The sequence below is a fragment of the Schistocerca americana genome, chromosome 4 (assembly GCF_021461395.2).
Source record: "Schistocerca americana isolate TAMUIC-IGC-003095 chromosome 4, iqSchAmer2.1, whole genome shotgun sequence".
Lineage (NCBI taxonomy): Eukaryota > Metazoa > Arthropoda > Insecta > Orthoptera > Acrididae > Schistocerca > Schistocerca americana.
Window position 1 is genome coordinate 666,641,723 of NC_060122.1, and position 18,788 is coordinate 666,660,510.

Below are 18,788 nucleotides of genomic sequence, written 5' to 3' on the forward strand. Positions count from 1 at the left end.
GATACCTGCCTTTGCCCCAGGCGACATTGTCTACTACCGCCACTATCGAGGTTCAAGGCTGCCACGGACGGCCTATGTATCTGGTTTTGGGCGCCGGCATCTCAATCAGCTGCGCCTCTGTCGTCGCACAGGATCTGCCGCTCCCCGTCTGCTTTCAGTGAGGGTGCTGTCCAGTCAGTGCCCCGGGAACCCATCTACTGGCTCGCCTCAGCCCCAGGTGTTACCGACGCTGCCTTCCATTTTGCCCCATGGCGATGCGCCGCCGGCGATGCCCACAGTGGAGGCGTTGCTGCCACCATCGGGCGCCTCCCTGGGTCACGCGCCGCTGATCGCTTCCTGTGACCAGTTGTCCTCCGACATGGGACTCTTGCCCACTCCAGACCATATGTCGTCTTCACCCGTCGGGTGCCTCGGCCCGATGGAGGTCGACCCTTCGGCCCCTCCTATCTCTCTAAAGGCGCATACACTGCATGTTGGCGTGCACCCTGGAGTAGTTTTTCAGGCGTTCCCTAGCTCCCCGCGGTTCGAATGGCAGGGTGCGGGTGGCACAGCCTCGCCTCGTGTTAGGCTCCCCACCTCGTCGCATACGTCAACATGGGGTCCTCCCCACGGCGGGCGGAGGCCTTATACCACAACCGTACGCCGATTTGCGGGGGAGGAATGTGGTGCCACCGCCAGACACCACACTTGCTAGGTGGTAGCCTTTAAATCGGCCGCGGTCCGTCAGTATACGTCGGACCCGCGTGTCGCCACTATCAGTGATCGCAGACCGAGCGCCGCCACACAGCAGGTCTAGTCTAGAGAGACTCCCTAGCACTCGCCCCAGTTGTACAGCCGACTTTGCTAGCGATGGTTCACTGGCTACATATGCTCTCATTTGCAGAGACGACAGTTGAGCATAACCTTCAGCTACGTCATTTGCTACGACCTAGCAATGCGCCATATTCAGTTACTATGTATCCTGAACAGGTAATATTGTGAATCTTGTACCGTCAAGAGCGACGTTCATCATTAATGGATTACATTTAAGTATCAAAGTAATTACGTCCGCTTTCTGAATTCTAATTCCTTGTCACGTTGCAGGCCTCACATCAGTATAGTCCTTCCCTCCTCACGCCAGCCTGCGTGAGCTAAAACGCGTGGATTTTGGCCTCTTCTAGTAACACGGTGTTGGCTCTTCTGCCAACACAACATTTACGTCTCATTTCCTTTCCTGTTCCACTCGCATATAGAGCAAAGGAAAAACGACTGTCTGTATGCATCTGTATGAGCCAAAATTTCTCGTATCTTATCTTTGTGGTCCTTATGTGAAATGTTTGTTGGCGGCAGTAGGATAGTTCAGCAGTCAGCTTCAAATGCCGGTTCTCTAAATTTGCTCAATAGTGTTTCTCGAAAAGAGCATTGCCTTCCCTCCAGCGATTCCCATTAAGTTCCTGAAGCATCTCTGTAACACTTATGTGATGATCGAACCCACCGGTAACAAATCTAGCAGCTGAATTACTTCAATGTCTTCCTTGAATCCAACCTGGTATTGATCCCAAACACTCTGACAGTACTCAAGAATAGGTTGCACCAGTGTCCTATGAGCGGTCTCCTTTATAGATAAATCACACTGTCCTAAAATTCTCACAATAAACTGAAGTCTACCATTAGGCCAACCGTACTACAGTTCTCAAGTGCTCATTCCACCTCATATTGCTTTGCACTGTTGTGCCCAGATATCTGAAAGACTTGACTGTGTCAAGCAGGCCAATACTAATACTGCATCTGAACATTAAAGGTTTGATGTTCTTACTCATCTGCATTAACTTACATTTTTCCACATTTAGGGCTAGCTGCCATTCCTCACACCAACTGGAAATTTTGTCTAAGTCATCCTGTACCTTCCAACAGTCAATCAACTTCGACACCTTATCGTACATCACTGCATCATCAGCAAACAACTGTAGTTTGCTGCCCACCCTTTCCGGCAAATCATTTATGTATATAGATAACAGCGGTCCTATCACACTTCCCTTGGGTACTCCTGATGATAGCCTGGTCTCTGATGAACACTCATTGTCGAGAACAACATACTGGGTTCTATTATTTAAGAAATCTTCGAACCACTCACATATCTGTGAACTTATTCCATACGCTCATACCTTCGTAAACAGCCTGCAATGAGGCACCATGTCAAATGCTTTCCAGAAATCTAGAAATATGGAATCTAGCCTGTTGCCCTTCATCCATAGTTCTCAGTATATCATGTGAGAAAAGGACAAGCTGAGTTTCGCATGAGCAATGCTTTCTAAAACCATGCTAATTCGTGCACATAAGCTTTTTAGTCTGAAGAAAGTCTATTATATTCGAAATGAGAATATGTTCAAGGATTCTGCAGCAAACAGACGTTAAGGGTAATGGTATGTAATTTTGTGGGTCCATTCTTTTACCTTTATTATGTACTGGTGTGTTTTTTTCCAGTTGTTTGGGACACTGCACTGGGAGAAAGATTCACGATAAATTCAAGTTAGGCGTAGGGCCAATGCCATAGAGTACTCTTTGTAAGACCGAACTTCATCTGGACCTGGCGATTTATTTGCATGCAAATTCTTCAGTTGTTTCTCTATGCCAGTTATGCGTATTACTATGTCATCCATACGGGAGACTGTCTGATGGTCAAACAATGGTATGTTTATATGATTCTCCCATGTGAAGGATTTATTGATTGTGAAATTAAAACTTTGGCTTTCATTCTGCTATCTTCAACAGTCACACCACACTGGTCAACAAGGGACTGAATGAAAGACTTGGAGCCGCTTAGCAATTTTACATACGACCAAAATTTTCTCGGGTTCTCTGCCAGATCTTTTGCTAAGGCGTGATGGTGATGATAGTTGTATGCTTCACGCATAGATCTTTTCACAGACTAACAAATCTCTACTAAGCTTCGCTTGTCATCATTTGTGTGCTTTGAAATGGGAGTGCAACAGCCTCTGCTTCCTCAGTATCCACCAAATTTCGTTATTAAATCATGACAGGGTTTTTCCATCCTTTATCCACTTACTAGGCACTTAATTCTCCAGCCCACAATTTACAATCTGCTTAAAATTTCATCACAATTCCTTTACATCCATCTTACTGGAGCTAAGTGATGCCAATTCACTATCTAAGTGAGATGTTAAAAACTGCTTATCTGCTCTATCTAGCAGAAACTCTCTCCTATCCTTCCTGACTGACTTATTAACTTTCGTAATCATAGTTGCTATAATGACATCATGATCACTAATCTCCGTTTCTGTAATGACACTGTCTATAAGGTCCAGCCTATTTGTAGCTACAAGGTCTAAGAAATTTCCACTATGTGTGGGCAACTGAGCTAGCTGCTCAAGATAAATTTCAGAAAATGTGTTCAAAAGTATTTTGCATGACTGTCTGTCTGTACTCCCCACAATAAATCTTTAGACATCCCAGTCTATTACTCGGCAGTTTAAAGTTGCCTCCAACTAGTATTGCATAATTTAGGTATTTACGAGCTATTGACAGTGGACTTTCTTTGAATGACTCTAGAACTGGGTGGCTGGTAAAACCGTCCAACCATTAACTTGGTTTCACCTACACCTGTTACACGCGGCCAGATGACTTCACTGTCACTCTCAACTTCAACCTAAGTAGAGAGAATATCTTTGTCAACTGCAATGAACACTCCCTCTCCTTTGGCCTCTAATCTGTCTTTCCAATATATGTTCCGTGACTTGCTAAATATCTGAGAGCTTTCCACTTCAGGTTTAAGTCAGCTCTAGGTGCCAGTCCTAATTGGAGCGCAAAAACTTTCCTGCAGGGCAGTAAATTCAAATACTTTGACAGTTTACTGATAAAACTGTGACAGTTGAAGTGTCTTTATTCTGATCACCACTGTTTGACTTCCCTTGCTGCATATCGACTGGCGAGTACTAATCAGAGCACCTCTAACTACTGCCTAGCTGAAAAAAACCTTCATGCGCACTTCACAAGTACTCTGTTACCCGAGTAACTGCTTCCTTTGTGTAGTGCACCCCTGACCAATCAAGGGGAGTCCTGCAAATCCCTACACAATACACAGATCTAGAAATCTGGAGCAAGACCGTCACAGACTCAATGAAGCTTTTGGTTGAGACCCTCCACTCGGCTTCAAATCAATTGACCCCAATCAACTCTGGGAATGATGCTACACATTGCGAGCTCTGCTTGTACCACACACACGAGGCAGCAGTCTACACCGCCTCCGCTAGTTGCCTGTATGAAATGAGGATTGCCTTAGAACCCATGTGACAGGTGTCATCGCTGCTAACGTGAGCCACAACTTGCCGACGACTGCACCCTGCATGCATTATAGCCACAGTCAAGGCCACCTCCACATCTCGGATGAGGCCTCCCAGCAAACATTCTGATCACACATTGGCTTTCTATCCAGCTCTGAACGCTATCTGCCTAAGTGGCTCCATAATGCGCCTAACATTGGAGCTCCCAACAACTAGCAAACCCCTCACCCCATGTGCATGCTCGGACCCTGCTGACAGAGTGGCCACCTGTCCACTCATAGGGTGAATGGGTGAGACCAGGTGACCAGTCTCTAGATTGGCCCTCTGCCTCAAGTGACAGGAATGTGTTACCACCTGCCACACACCCTGCTGTTTAGGGCAAATCCACCGCACTGGGTGCACTAGGAGGGGCCTCAGAAACAGATCATATGTGCAAAACAAATGACGCCTCAGGTGTCCCATGTGATGTGCCGGATTCTCTGACACTGCTACACCCTGAGGTAGCAGTCTGATGGTGACTGATCGTAGCCAAGAGTACGTTCAGCTGTTTGCAAACTGCACTGCACGCAGCTCCTCCAGCGTCTACACACAGCAAGCACATTTCCTAGCCATCCTGGAAAAGCTAACTGAAGAAGTGAACTACAAAAGCGGACTATCCTAGATATGCAACCTGCTACGTTCCTGATGTGTCACCAACGGATGTTGATGTGTTTACGAGTTATGTAGCTGGCTGTTCAGTGAGCAACAATTGTACTACAGACTGAATGAATTTACACTTACAAAAATATGAGATTAAACCTTGTAAACAGAGAAACACATGAAATTTAATAAAATTTAGGCAAACATGGAAAAAGATAAACACTTAACTTGCCACTCTGTAGACATATCAGCTGAGTGCAGGAGGGATCCCATATATCTTTATTATTTTGTTTCATTCATTATACTTAGTAGTAAATATCAGTACATTCAAATAATTTATCTATCAGAATGCAAAAGTTTCAGAGTATTTGTATATATACCTTTGCTACAAGAGAATATGTTTTTCACTATTGAGACTGAATAATTAAGAAGTAGGGTGATGACAAATACAAACACTGGTTGTTGACATATGGTGTGGTTGGTGTGTGTGTGTGTGTGTGTGTGTGTGTGTGTTTTCGTGCATATAAACATGGATGAAACATTTATATCAATATCAGAAGAACTGCAGAAATGACTTAACTTGAGAACTGTGTACTCTGGTTTTATGAATGGATGAACCAAGAAAGCTTTTCAGTGGACACAAATCAATGGGTCATTGGTGAAACAATGCCTGTGCACGTATCAGGTTTGAACATTTTAGGAACTATTTTTTGATGTGATTAAGCCTTGAACTGTGTCACATCAGTCAATGAACTGATGATGTTTCATAGGTGCCAAGGAGTACGACACTGTACAGTGGAATATACTCTGTAAATACATCAGTACTGCATATTTCAAATTGTGCACACTCTGAAGCTGCAACCCCATTACAACAAGGTCATGATGACAGCTGCAACAGTAAAAAGAGTCTTATAATTACTTTCAAAGATGTATACCAGATATGAGGATCTTATTTTCAATGCAGGATCATCAAACAACATCACTGCACATCATCACTGCCACGCTCTCGCATAATCTCAGATGTTGAATTAATCACTGTTACTAAGACACTCAAGTTCGTTCCACGTAACATGATGAGATCATGTCACCACTTGGCTGGTCATGTGTGCGTGACGTATGCTTACTTGTGTGAATGTATGTGTTCCTTTTCTAAAATAGTCTGCAGTCAAAAGCAGAATGTGTAACAATCTTCTCATTGCATCCTTCTGCAACTGTGTGTGTCACCTTTACAGTGAGTAGAAATCTATCATTTTCATAATATTTTTGATATTCCATCCTTGAATTCCCATTATAATAAAGTTCTTCGAGACAGAAAAGTTTTTCTCCGTTAATAAGCATGGATTTCGGAAGCATTACTCCTGTGAAACTCACTTTACCTTTTCCTCACACGATGTACTGAGAACCTCGGATGAAGGACAACAAGCAGATTCCATATTCCTAGATTTCCAGAAAGTATCTTGCACGATGCCTCACTGCAGACTGTTGATGAAGGGTTGAACACATGGAATAGGTACCCAGATATGTGAGTGGCTCTAAGACTTCTGAAGTAAAAGAACCCAGTACGCGGTCTTCAATGGCAAGAGTTCGTCACAGACAAAGGTATCATCAGGACTGCTTCACAGAAGTGTGATACAATGGCTCTTGTTCGCTACATACATAAATGATCTGATGGATACGGATGAGCAGCAATCTGCAACTTTATGCTGATGATGCTGTAGTATATGGCAAAATATTATCATTGAGTGAATGTACATGGATAAGAGACGATTTAGACAGAATTTCTATTTGCTGTGACTAATGGCAGCTAGCTATAAATGTAGGAAAACCTATGTTAGTGCAGGTTGCTGCGAAAATGTTTGCTCGACTGTTTGCGATTCACAACAGGTTGAATTACAGGCAGACATTGATGCAATTCGGAGGCATTTTGCTATATTTGTCCCCATTAGGTTTGATCAACATGCGAGTGTTATAGAGGTGCTTCATAAATTCAAATGAGAATACCTAGAAGGAAAGAGACTCTCTCTTTATAAAACACTACAGAAAAAATTTAGAGAACTATTATCTGCAACTGACTGCACAATAATTCTATCACCGTTAATGAACATTTCATGTAGGACTGCAAGGGTAAGGTAAGAGAAATAGGGCTTGTTGGAGGTATATAAGAAATCTTTTTCCCTCACTTTGTTCACGAGTGGGAAACGAATATTTAGTAGAGGCTTGCCGGGTATGTACATACATGCAGATAATGAAATTAGGTCCCCAGCTGATTACAAGATAATTCATATTATTTAAATTTAAGTCTAACATTCCCATGTGTTATATCCCAACCAGCCAGTCTTCTTTCATTGTCCCCTCACTTCCATAACATCCTATGAAACCTTATAACATTCCCAAACCATTATCCTTACCCCTAATGTTCCCATCCCTGCAACCATTACCACTGTAAAACTGGCTCCACGCACCCCACAGAACACACTGTCTTGGGGACACCCAGTACCTGGTTGTTGAATATGCTCTACAGCATAACTCGAGGATTGTGAGTGCTTGCGAAGCCACGCAAGTTTCCCTTAACTCCAGAGATGTGAACTTAGTCTCTCCAACACATCTTCACTGCCTGATACCATCCAGGACATAACCTCTGTTGGCACAACCCTCCTTTTCTTGTCTCCTAATTCAAAATTTATTGTTTCTATTGCCTCATTTAATTATTTTCTTATTGCTTTAACTTTTTGTCTCCATTCTCTTCCTGTTCCTCTTTTTCCTCATCCTAGTTCTTAATGGCACTATTCATTTCTCTTACACTTAATCTTTACTTCTCATTCTGTCATCATCTTTGGGCTGCAGCTAGCACAATGCTTATAAATGTTTTATCTCTGACCTCCTCCTCCTCTCCCTCTGACACATCCCTTTTCATCTTTGTCTACCCTTGTCCTAAATACAGATGGGCCCCTTACATCCTGCTGTCTGAATGGCACGTTGTTCCTTTTTAACGTTCCCAGTCTATCACTTTCTCGTCCCCGAGGAAGGAGGTAACAGTTCAAACACCTAGAACAGTGTCGTCCGTTTTAGTTTTAAATGCCTCTATCAGTAGTCATATATATTTTGCCTCCTGAAGGTAAGTACTGTCCAGTGGTTCCACCTAATAATTTATGAGAATATTTCAGTAACAGTGACATCTAAGCACCCTTCACAAAAAGAACAAATACATAACCAAGCAACAAAACAAAATCAATTTGCAGACACTCACTTCTTCTCCTGATGGTACATGAACAGTTTTTGGTCCAGATTTTGACATGAATTTATTCACCAACCTAATGTTTGCAAAAGTACCACGGACCATGACTGCATCATTACCTCTTCTTGAACCATATGAGTTGAATTCACGCGGAGTTAGCCTGAAATTTTGTTTAACAGTTAGCCAATTAAAATCTGGTGAATACTTCTTATAAATAAAATACCAAAACATACAGTCTTGGGAGTCAGTTTGACATGTGAAACTATATTGGTAAAAACTTCCCATTTATATGATACACAAAGCAGTATCACTACATTACAGAATACTTACATCACTGCTGAGTGCCAACAAAGCATTATTCACAGATATATGAGTAAACATGAGACAAATGTTGTTTTTATTCAAGAAAAAAAATTTGTTGACACCTGTGGCAGTGTTGAATGAGTGGAGAGCACATTGGAAAGAGCCAATGTCAGCATTCAATGCTAGACATGTGCTACAGCCAGACAGAGAAATAGAATAATAAAATAAAGAAAAAAAGCAGTGTAACAGGGAGGTGGAGGAACAAAAAATGATATGGCATGTATAAATTCTTAGAGGGAATATACACCAAACTTAAAGAAAAATGAAGAACAAACACAAATGTTATCTCTGAGATCTTAGTGAGATGACTTATTACAGGTTTACAGTTAATTAAAGCTTCCCATTATTGTGGCCGGGGTCTTCAGGTGTTTTGAGGGGAGGTCTTACTTGTTCAGACTCCCTGACTTGTGTCAGACTATGGATTCCAGTTAGTGAGTGTACATGGGACTATCAATCTTAACTCCTGAAGACAACTAGGCCAGTCGCTGAAATATTGTGTGGAAAGACAGAACTGTAATCTACACTTGAAAAATAACTATGTACCATCAAGAACACAATTAACTTTCAGGGTCTACTGTTACCAGTCTTTATAAACTGCTTATTCAGTTCTCTTTGAACACTATACAACCAGATTTACAGGAGTTTGTCATTTTGCTATAAAAATTATGGGACAAAAGTGGGCTGTTGCATATAGTCGAGGAGCTGGTAATCTGCTATTCTGTGCATTTGAAAATTTGTGGCTTTGTGTGTATTTAAATAATATGCTGTGCAACACAACCACTAAAAAAGTGGGGGAATATGTTTTCTACATTACATTCACACACAAATGATTTCTAGATCAAAGAGTATTTGTTACACATTACATTGTACAAAATTCGTGACAAAATAACAGTTACCCTCGTGAAGCTAAGTATCTTGCTGCTGGACTGTTTCTAGCTATGCTACCAGCTGGTGAAATGTGATCTGTAGTCACAGAATCTCCTAAATTGAGCAACACTCTTGCTTTTACAATTGACTTAATTTCTGGGAGTTCCTGGAAGGCAAACGTATAAGACTTCAGTACCAGCACAATTATTTTGAAATTAAATTTGAAATTGTGTACATTACTAAAACAAATCATCATCATCATCATCATCATCATCATCATTATATTTATAGGGAAAGAAGCAGTACTGTAATACACATCACAATCATAAATATCACATCTATATTTATTTATACATTAATGTACTGTGAAAAGTGTAACATATCAGAAGAAACAGAAGACTAATGAACAGTTCTTTCCTCATTTAATACACATGTAGCATGTATGTCTCTCGCTTCTTAAAATAACAAGCACATAAGCATAAATATAGAAGCATCCTAATTATATGTGTAACTCATTCTTAAGTGCGGAACTGTGACATAGACAAAGAACTGAAGACAACCGACAAATAGTTCAACTTTCAGTCTAATCAATCTCTCTCAAAAATTAAAAATGGACTCATGCTTCATAACAAGAACAAAGTAACAGCATCATGCATCACGTCACATGTCAGTCTTAATTGAGGCGAAAAAGTGCAGTATAGACTGTAGACAACAAGTACAATGATGTTTGGATTTGGAGTGAAAGGCAAACAAAGAATTTTATGATGTGAAATAATGGTTAGAAGAGGGAAAGGTAACTGAATATGGATGAAGTGCAGGCCATCAAATGGTGAAGAACACGTAACTGAGTGGGGTTATGGGACTAAACAGTGAGGTCATCAGTCCTGCGATTCCAATGTTACTCATGGAAGAGAGGGGTTCCACTAAAAGTGGACAGATCCAGTCAGATGAGTTAAACTATAAAATAAGGAAGTTAAAACAAACACAGCAGAAGCCATAAATGGGTAAACCAAATCTAAAAACTGGAAAAACAGAGGTGTAAAAGAGCAGTCTTTCCACAGGGGAGTGGTTATGGGTCCTAGACTGAGAAAACATAAAGAGAGGCCCCAACCACAACCATCCTGTCCCTGCTCCAGGAGTAAAGCAAAACCTTGTATCTGAAAATAAAATGGTACTTTCACAGAGGAAACTGTGGACCAGTTCAACCATCAGCGAATCATCTGCCAATATTAAAATAAAGGAAACTTGAAGACTATACTTAGTAGGGACAAAAGAAGGGGATATGGCCACAAATGTATAGGATACTGTCAGTCTGGCTCCACAGCCACACTGTAGAGGTGGTTTTTTATGCAAGAGGAAAAATGGGTGAGCCTGGTATGATTAATGCACAGACAGCATAAGACAGTGGACTCCTTCCAAGAGGAGAAGAAGGAAGAGCCACAAACTGCCATTGTCTCCTTGATTTTGGGAGGTTTATTACTGACAACAGTAGCGCACCAGATCTCGTTCCATTTTTGGACAAAGAGAGGAGAGATTTGACCTGGATCCACATATCTGCAGCTGGAATCATGAAAGGGAATGGGTGTGTAAGTATCTGCTTCTATAGCCAAATGGTCAGCCAGTTCATTCCCTGGGATGCCCACATGACTTGGCACCCAGAGAAAGGCAACTGAGCAGGCAGCACAGCCAAAGGCTGCGAGATCATGGATAGCAGAGACCAAAGGGTGATGAGAGTAGCATCTGTCGAGCCTGCAGGCTGTTCATTGAGTCAGTACATATTTAAACACTGTGGAGGGAAGCCTGAGTAACAAAATGGAGGGCTCTGTCAATTGCCAGCAGCTCTGCTGTGAACACGCTACACGATCCCGGCAGTAAATGGTGTTCCAGTCCAGCAGGAAACGTGAAAGCGTATCCCACCTTATCTATCACCTTAAAAGCATCAGTGTAGAAGTGGTAGCACCTTGGAACTCTGCAAGAATGGAATGTACAAGACACCAGAGGACCATAGGGGTTACAGAGACCTTAGGACCATCCAATAGGTAAGTCCTAATCTGTGGTCTAGGCACCATCCAAGAGGGGTGTGTGAGGAAATACATGAGGCGCATTCCAGTGAGTGGAGATGGAGATCCCGAAAGAGGGAAGTGAGATGCATTCCAATGGGCAATCCTACTCATGGGTGATTATCAGGAGGGCGACATCCCTCGTTTGCAAAGAGGGCAGGGTACATGGGATGGTCAGGGAGTTGGTGAATGGTGATTATTTAAGAAACTAGGAGTTGACTCCATTGTATTTGTAGCGAGGGAATCCTCGCTTCTGCAAGGAGACTGCCACCAGGACTAGCGCGAAAGGCATCAATAGCCAGATGCACCTCACAATGTATTTTCAGAGTGGATCGAGCCAATGAGCCATAAACCTTATGAGCCATAAACCTGACCACCACAATCTAGTCTGGACAAGACCAGAGCACAGTAAAGATGGAGAAGAGCACCATGATCTGCACCCCAAGATGCGTGCACCAGGCGGCAGAGAGCATTAAGCTTCCTCATGCATTTAGTCTTCAGGTGAAGAATATGGGGCAGCCATGTCAAGTTTTTTTAATTTATTTTATTTTTACCTTCAAACCAATCTTCAAAATCTTATAAGCAATGACTGAAACACTTTTGTGCACTCACTGATGTGTTCATAAATATCTAAATTCAAGAATTTTGGAGAGGAAATATTGTCCAAATTTCCTCCTTGAAACTGACTTAATTCCCGATAATTCAAGCTTTGCTTTCTAAAAAAAAATTCACAATTTTTGCAACTTTATCCATGGTGCACCTAAACATCTGGTAAATTTTTGCATAGCTGTTCTTCTACAGCCAGGAATTATATCTTCCCCAACTATGGTAAATAACATCCAACAGTTCCTCGGTAACAGTGAAATCTTCTTCAGCACCCCTTACGAAAACTGCAAGTTGAGCTATGCTGTGATTGTCAGCGCTCTCATCAAGGGCAATCAAGTACTCTACAAAGTTACGACATTTATTGTGCAACTGCTCTTCAATTCTGCATCAATTTCTTGTGTTCTTCAAGAAATTGTATGTTCAAACAACCTTAACGCCTCACATTGGGCCACTACAGCTGGGCAAATTATTTCTGAACACTCTACAAAACACTCTTTTACAAACTGACCATGTGCAGTCCAGCTCAGATGTCTGCAGGACAGCAATAGCAATAATCAACTTTAAAATCTTACCACACAAAACAGTCTCATAATTTAGTTTAACAACAATATCTAAAGAGAAATAGTGCAAGTTTCAGTAGATATGAGTACAATTACAAAATGGTAGATTTTCATTTTTATTTTAGAATGAAATAAGGTTTACCTCTTCAGATTGTGACAATTATGATGGTAATTTAGTAATCTGTTTGCTTCTGCCTGATCCAACAACCCCTTGCATGTTGAGAAGTTTTTATTTTTATAGTGACAGTGATGCTTTGATATTTAAGGTAGAATGGCACATTAAGCACAGTGCCTTCCCATCAGACTTTACAAACAAATACAAATCTTTCCACAGAGCATTAAAAAATGGCACACCTAAATAGTAACCACTTCTGCTCATACTGAACACTCACAGGGCAGATTAATTGGGTCCCACCTGATCTGATTCGAAATGGGTACTTCAGCGCACAACGACAACGTGAGAGCAAGCTCTGTGTGTGTGTGTGTGTGTGTGTGTGTCCCACATGTGCTGCTACTGCCACTACATGGGAGGAAAGAGGTTAGGGGAGGGAGGGTAAAAGCACTAGGTGCTCGAGTTGGTGTGGCCTGCTTTATTATGGTAACCTAAATTCAAAACAGTGTATGTACATATGCAAACTCTATCTTGTTTTTACTTTTCTTCTTGAAATCATTCATTCATAACAAATGCCACTTATATATGACCATTTTACAAATTTAAGTTACGTGATGTAAAACCAAATTAGACATTAAGCAAAGAATTATTCTTATATTCCACAGTCACGGTTAACTTCTTCAGAACTAACTGATGTGTGTGTTAAAACTGTTACATGGTAATGGCATTTGTGAATTTTTTAAAGAATGTTGTGATGAGTAAACACAAAAATAAAAAGTGTTAAAACTAAAAAGTGAACATTATGCTTCAGTCTTAACCAGACAACTTACACTTTAACCAAAATTCTCAAACAATGCTGATGCCTTCCTTTAGAATAATAAAACATACACTGCAAATCCAGTGTTTCACACTAAAAATGAGTGATGCAACTTTAGTAGCATATCTAAGAGAAGGTTATAAGGCTTTATAGACAACTGAGGAAGTCTCAAATAAAAGTAATCAGCTACCAACCTCTAAATTGACATCACTTAGCACGTAAATATATTTATTTATGATTTAAGTGCAATCATCCTTTTGTTGATATTTTTATTAAATATATATTACAAACTAGATGAAACAGCAAGCAGATAACAAATGAATCCAAAGAAAATTTTTAATATTTGTGCCACATAAAATTATATATTATCCCGAAATCATTAGGAGTGCTGACCAAGACATTGAGAATTTATTCTGAGAAACTAATGGAGAATGTATACACAGTGAAACAACAAAACAGTGTTTTTCTTTTGCGTAAAAATTTTTTAGGTGGTCAGAAACATAGCAAAACTTTCAGAAATAATGGCTGTTAATTTGTATCTTTACACATAGACATGGTTGGTACCCTGCTAAGATAAAACACAACATATGTCAATAATTCACAAATTGAACTTCATCTTACCTTAGTCATGCTTTCAAAAAATGGAGGGTGCTTAATGTACGTTGAGTTACTATCCCATGGATACAAAATTCCTTCTGGTGCAACAAGAGACACCCAATTTGGACTCCCCTTTTCGATTTTTTCGTAAACTTCTCGGAACATAGCAGGAATAACAAATTTTTGTTCAACTGCTTGTATCTCTTTTCTCAGTGGCCATATGTCATTTAAATACACTGGTTCCCCATCAGCATTTGTTCCTGAAAAAATAAAGTTAGGGTGTCAGGCAGAGGAACAAACTGCTAGATGAAAATTTTTGAAGTAATATTTACATATGAACGTTCAGCAATACACACGGCTCATTCACCACTACCTACATTCGACATCAATGTGCAATAGCCACTCACAGGTAGCTGGCGGCAGCATTAGCAGTGAAGTACATATAAAGTGAGTCGGTGGTGGGAAAGTGGCAAGAGAAACAATGCTTGTAAAGCAGAAACGGAGCAATTTATCTCATGTCCAAACAGATTTTGGGCCAAGGCTGGAAGCATTTCCAAAATGGCTAAATTAGTAAACTGCTTGTGTGCTATCATGCTCAAAGTACATCATGCTTGGCAAAATGGTGCTATATGAAACTTGGATTGAGGTAACTGCGGTGCACCACAGGCCATAGGTGACAGGGGCGAATGATGGTTGCAGAGATGTATACAGGCGAATAGACGTGCACCTGTTGAGCAACTTACTGCCCAATGAACCAAAGTGCTACCAACAGTGTCACCTCAATGACAGTCCAGCAAACACTGCTGCATATGGGCCTCCACAGCACATGCCGTTCACACAGCCATGTTGACTGCTGTTCATGGGCGACAAAGGCTGGAATTTGCATGCTAATACCCCATTTTGATGTCCACAGAGTGGCGATGAGTGGCCTTTTGAGATGAATCGTGTTTTATGCTCCATCCAACAGACAGCTGTTGGCATGTGTGGTGTGAAACATTTGGAAGAAAACACTGTGCAACAACGTTATGGTCTGGGGAATGTTTTGTAACATTCCCAGGATGATCTTGTTATTCTGGAAGCCACAATGGATCAATAAAAACATACATCTATCCTTGGGGATCATGTCCACCCCTACATGCAGTTTTCATCGGCACGATGGCACCTAACAGCAGGGCAATGCAATGTGTCACACAGCTCGCAGGGGATGTGTGTGGTTCGAAGAGCATCAGGATGAGTTCCTCATATTCTCTTGGCCACCAAACTCTGATTTTAAACCAAATCAAATATCTGTGGGATCACTTCAGTCAGTCTGTTCATGCCATGAATACAGATGGCCACAGCACAGGAGTCGGCATGGCTCCACATCCTTTTTGGTACTTCCCAGAATCTCACTTACTCTTCCTCCATGTCTCACAGTGGTTCACACTGCAAAATATGGTTATTCAGGATTTTGGATTGCGATTATATTAATGTGACTGGTCATATTATTGTGTTGCTAAAAGCAATAACTATGATGGCAGAATACAATAATCTATGTAACTTTTCTGTTTCTATTCATGCTACAATGCTCATATAATGTAAATTCCACTACATACATACAGAATTCCTGACTATGTAGTGAAGTATTCATCACTACACCTAATCTTTATTAAGAGCTGTACACACCACTGCCAATACTTTTCATCTTGCTTGAGCCATAATAGACTCTTCAGTATACCATAGCGTATATTTTATAACAGCCCTGAACACATTGTTGTTTATCAACATTTGGAATGTCTGCTGGCATATGCAACACTTGCTTGATTTTTTTAAAAAATATCTTATGCTCTAACTCGTACTGAAGGCTAGCAAGGCGAACAGTGTTAGCAAATATTTTGTAGACACAAAGGAACAATACGAATGCAGACATTCACCGGAGTATCAAAATTTACAAGATACTGGTCTTTCACAGCAACACATTTCTTTCTTGATATTCACAATTTATTATTTTAGTCCTATAAAAGTTTCTGTCATTTCCAACCTTCTTCAAAGTATCTTTTTTTTTATTTTTGAAATCCAGGTTACTGGGTTACTGCTGCTTTCTTTTACCACAAATAATGGAACTTTTATTTTGCTAATTAGTGCCACTCATTCTGTACAAATGCAAATGATTGTCTGGTTATCAGTACATCCATCCAGCACCAATAAATTACTTCCCTACAGTCCTGTCACCTGCAGTTACAACACAAGCAGATATGAATAGTGCCTGGACTGCTATCATGTGTCAACACTGACATGACGAATGTTTTCCCCAAATTCCTTCCTAAGTCTTCCAAAGTTTTGGTTGGCAGCCAGCCTAGCAAACCTACTTAAAAAATCTTGCAGCTATGCTGTAAACTACGTTTGACGCAACTACAGTACACCTACATGGGCTAATCTATAAAACAAGTATGGTTGCATATTTACGGCTACTGCTAAACTGAACAAACGGTAAGTTTGATCACCCATTTGCAGAGCATGTGGTGGGCTTAAGCTGAATGAGTACTTCACAATCTCTATGATGTGCAATCCTGTACTTATCATTAGGACAAAGTCATACAAATTGAGTCCATTATTACTCAATACCACAGTACCCAAAATATTTTGGGGTGGAACAGTGAATGGGACACACTAAACAAGGTCAGTGTTCTTCACTGAGACAGCACAATCAATGTTGAATGTAAGGAATATCCCCTCTATGATTACAGACTGATCGAACACACAATAATCCCCATATATGAACGTGAATGTCTGATGATGGTGTGCTGTGAAATCAGCATTGGCAGACACAAAGAATGTTTGACTGTTCGAAAGTCATAAGTATGTGATGATCCACCTTACTGTTTGGTCCGACATTGATGTTGTTGAATTCTTACATATTACGATGACAATGTTTATCACCAAAGAACATAGATGACAGCATGGTAGAGGTGATGGTAATGCTGCTATTCTACAGAAAGTGAGCTCACTACACTTTAACCTGTTAAACGTATTTGGAATTCACTTTGGTTTTAATTTTATCCTGTGAATTAGCTAATCTATTTGCATAACACATACTCTTTACCTTCCAAATAATATTTTTAAGCACCTTACTATACTGTTTGTAATGGGCTACTGTAGCTCAATTGTGACAACTTCTAACATTTTGATATAATTCCCACTTTGTTCCACGACATCCTTGTCCTATTACTCAGTCACCCAGGGTGCCCTGGTTAGAACATTCTAATGGAAAGCAACTTCCAAAGAGTGTGAGAAATGTGTTAAGGAAACATTATATTTGTCATCTATGTTATTGGCACTATAAATATCCTACCACTCTTGTTCCTTAACGAGGTTTAAAAAAAACACTATTGCCTTGCATTACCTTTTCTACATAGTTTGTAATTAGATATATCATTTGCTTGAGTACAAAAACCTTTTACAGTTAAAATTTGAGCATCATGGTCTGAAACACCATTCACCCTTTTACTAAGACAATGCCCATCTGGTAACGAAGAATGAATAAAAATACTGCCTATGGTTATGCTACTGTTTCCTTCCACCCTCATCGGAAAAGACACAGTTTGCATCAGATCATATGAACTTAGGAGATCTTCTGACATCCTTTTTCTTGCACAATCACATACAAAGTTAATATTTAAGTCACCATATATACCTAACTTTTGGAACTTCCTATAAAGTGAACCAAGAACCCTCTCTAGCTTGACCAGAAATGCTATGAAGTCAGGATTAGTGGATCTATAAATAACAACAATTAGAAGTTAGTTTTACTATATTCAACTGCCCCTCCACAACATTCAAATACCTGTTCTGTGCAATGCCGTGATATATCTACAGACTCAAATGGAATACTGCTTTTTTATGTACATGGCCACTCCCCCACTCCGCAAAAGACTCCTTGGAAAGCAGCTAGCTAATCTGTATCCTGGTAAAGGAAGCCTCTAAATTGTCAAATTATTTAAGTGGTGCTTTGATGTACCAATAATATCTAGTCAACATCTATAAGCAGTTCACTAACTTTATACCCCACATATTTTGATGAAATATGCTAATTTCTTCACTACTTGGATACCTGTCTTCCTCTGAAGGAGATTCCTTTGTTAGAGTGTCTTCCTTGAGTGTCTTCCTTCAAGCAGGGACACCTATCAGCTGACTTTTATATAAAAAAGGTGCAGTTCTAACACCAACTACTACAGAAATTTTTCCACTAGTGATCCCACCACCACCCACTACACTGTCACCTATAAGCTTTGCCAGCCTCCCATTCCCATACCTACTGAGCTGCAGGCCATGCCTAGAGAAACCTGATTGATTGATAAACTAAACTGGCACCACTACAATGTGAGCCATGCCCTCCACCATAAGTGCTCTCTCCAACCCCGTGTCAACACAGCTAACAGCACCATTATGATGAGGCCGATCATGACGCTGAAAAAGTTGCACGAAATGCACATAAGTGCCACGAGTTTGAGTAGCTATCCTTACGAGGTCACCACCTGCATCATATTCCCCACCCCTACAAAGACTATTCCCAGCTCCACCCACAATCACTACCCGACCCTCTTTCATAAAATTCCTACATAACTCCCCTAGATTAACAGTCATCTGAGCCAACCTTGCAGTAAGCTTCACAA

General features: G+C 40.7%; 1 protein-coding gene across 1 annotated transcript in view; it reads right to left on the reverse strand.

The window, feature by feature from the left end:
- LOC124614011 (cytoplasmic aconitate hydratase-like) overlaps nucleotides 1-18,788 on the reverse strand; it is a 321,152-nt gene that overhangs the window by 45,497 nt on the left and 256,867 nt on the right. The window contains exons 13-15 of the mRNA XM_047142827.1: nucleotides 14,161-14,396; nucleotides 9,414-9,550; nucleotides 8,167-8,314 (exon numbers count right to left, since the gene is read on the reverse strand). Coding sequence (XP_046998783.1) covers nucleotides 8,167-8,314; nucleotides 9,414-9,550; nucleotides 14,161-14,396 — 521 coding nt within the window. The remainder of the gene's footprint in view (nucleotides 1-8,166; nucleotides 8,315-9,413; nucleotides 9,551-14,160; nucleotides 14,397-18,788) is intronic.